Raw genomic sequence first — 887 nt, 5'->3', positions numbered from 1 at the left:
CCTCATCTCTACAATAAATCAAAAATCAGCTGGGCATGGTAGCGTGCGCCTGTAATTCCGGCTACTCGGAAGGTTGAGGTGGAAGGATCGCTGGAGCCCAGTGGGTCAAGGCTGTGGTGGCCGGGAGCGGCCATTGCACTCCAGTCTGGGCGAAGGAGTGAAACTCCAACTCAAAAAAAAAAAAAAAAATTGTGGGGGGAAAAAAAAGGAAAAAAAACCTTTTCCTGACCACTCACCACCCTTCAGGGCACCTAACGTCCCAAAATACCTTCTGGATAAACTTGGTGTCTTTCTCCCCGACTAAAATGTTGACTGCCTTTGGGAGATCAGGAGGGTGTCTCTTATCTGTTCTGGTTGGACCCTCAATGCCTAAAACAGGATCTGGCACACAGTCTGCCCTCAATACATTTTATCTGCCGCAGGAATGGATTCTAGGAAGCGCAGAGAGGTTGAGACACTTGGGCGACGTCACACAGCTAACTGGGGAAAAGAGAGATGCAAATCTCCATCTGCCGATTCTGGAAGCTGCACTTACAACCACTACATCATACTGGTCGCGCGGACCTGGGGAGGGCGGCCTGGGGGCTGGGACTTAGGGCAGCCTTCCTCCTCAGGGCAGGGTCTGGCCCAGGACCGCTCACTCACCCTCAAGTCGCAACAGCTGGGGACAATAGCAGTGGATGGTGGCGGCCAGCGCAGCCCCACTGGCCAGGTCCTGGAGGCTGGTCACGGTGGGAAAGCAGGGGGCGCGTCGAGCCACGGCACGGTCCTTGCGATACCGGATCTGTGGATGGGAGCCGGGTCAGGTGAGTGGTCAGGCCGGCCCCCCAGGTCAGCGGTCATGCAGGCTGGGCGGGGAGGCCTGGGGTCTCCGCCACGAGGGGGCG

The 887-nt window shown here is 57.2% G+C and overlaps 1 protein-coding gene across 1 annotated transcript in view; it reads right to left on the bottom strand.

Annotated features, from left to right (window-relative positions):
- CAMSAP3 (calmodulin regulated spectrin associated protein family member 3) overlaps positions 1–887 on the bottom strand; it is an 11977-nt gene that overhangs the window by 8315 nt on the left and 2775 nt on the right. Inside the window, exon 7 of the mRNA XM_021709003.1 lies at positions 646–784. Coding sequence (XP_021564678.1) covers positions 646–784 — 139 coding nt within the window. The remainder of the gene's footprint in view (positions 1–645; positions 785–887) is intronic.

The sequence above is a fragment of the Carlito syrichta genome, unplaced genomic scaffold, assembly GCF_000164805.1.
Source record: "Carlito syrichta isolate Samal-C Ts95f unplaced genomic scaffold, Tarsius_syrichta-2.0.1 Scaffold153894, whole genome shotgun sequence".
Classification (NCBI taxonomy): Eukaryota; Metazoa; Chordata; class Mammalia; order Primates; family Tarsiidae; genus Carlito; species Carlito syrichta.
Note: the sequence above shows the minus strand (reverse complement) of the source record. Positions and strands in the feature narration are given on the sequence as shown.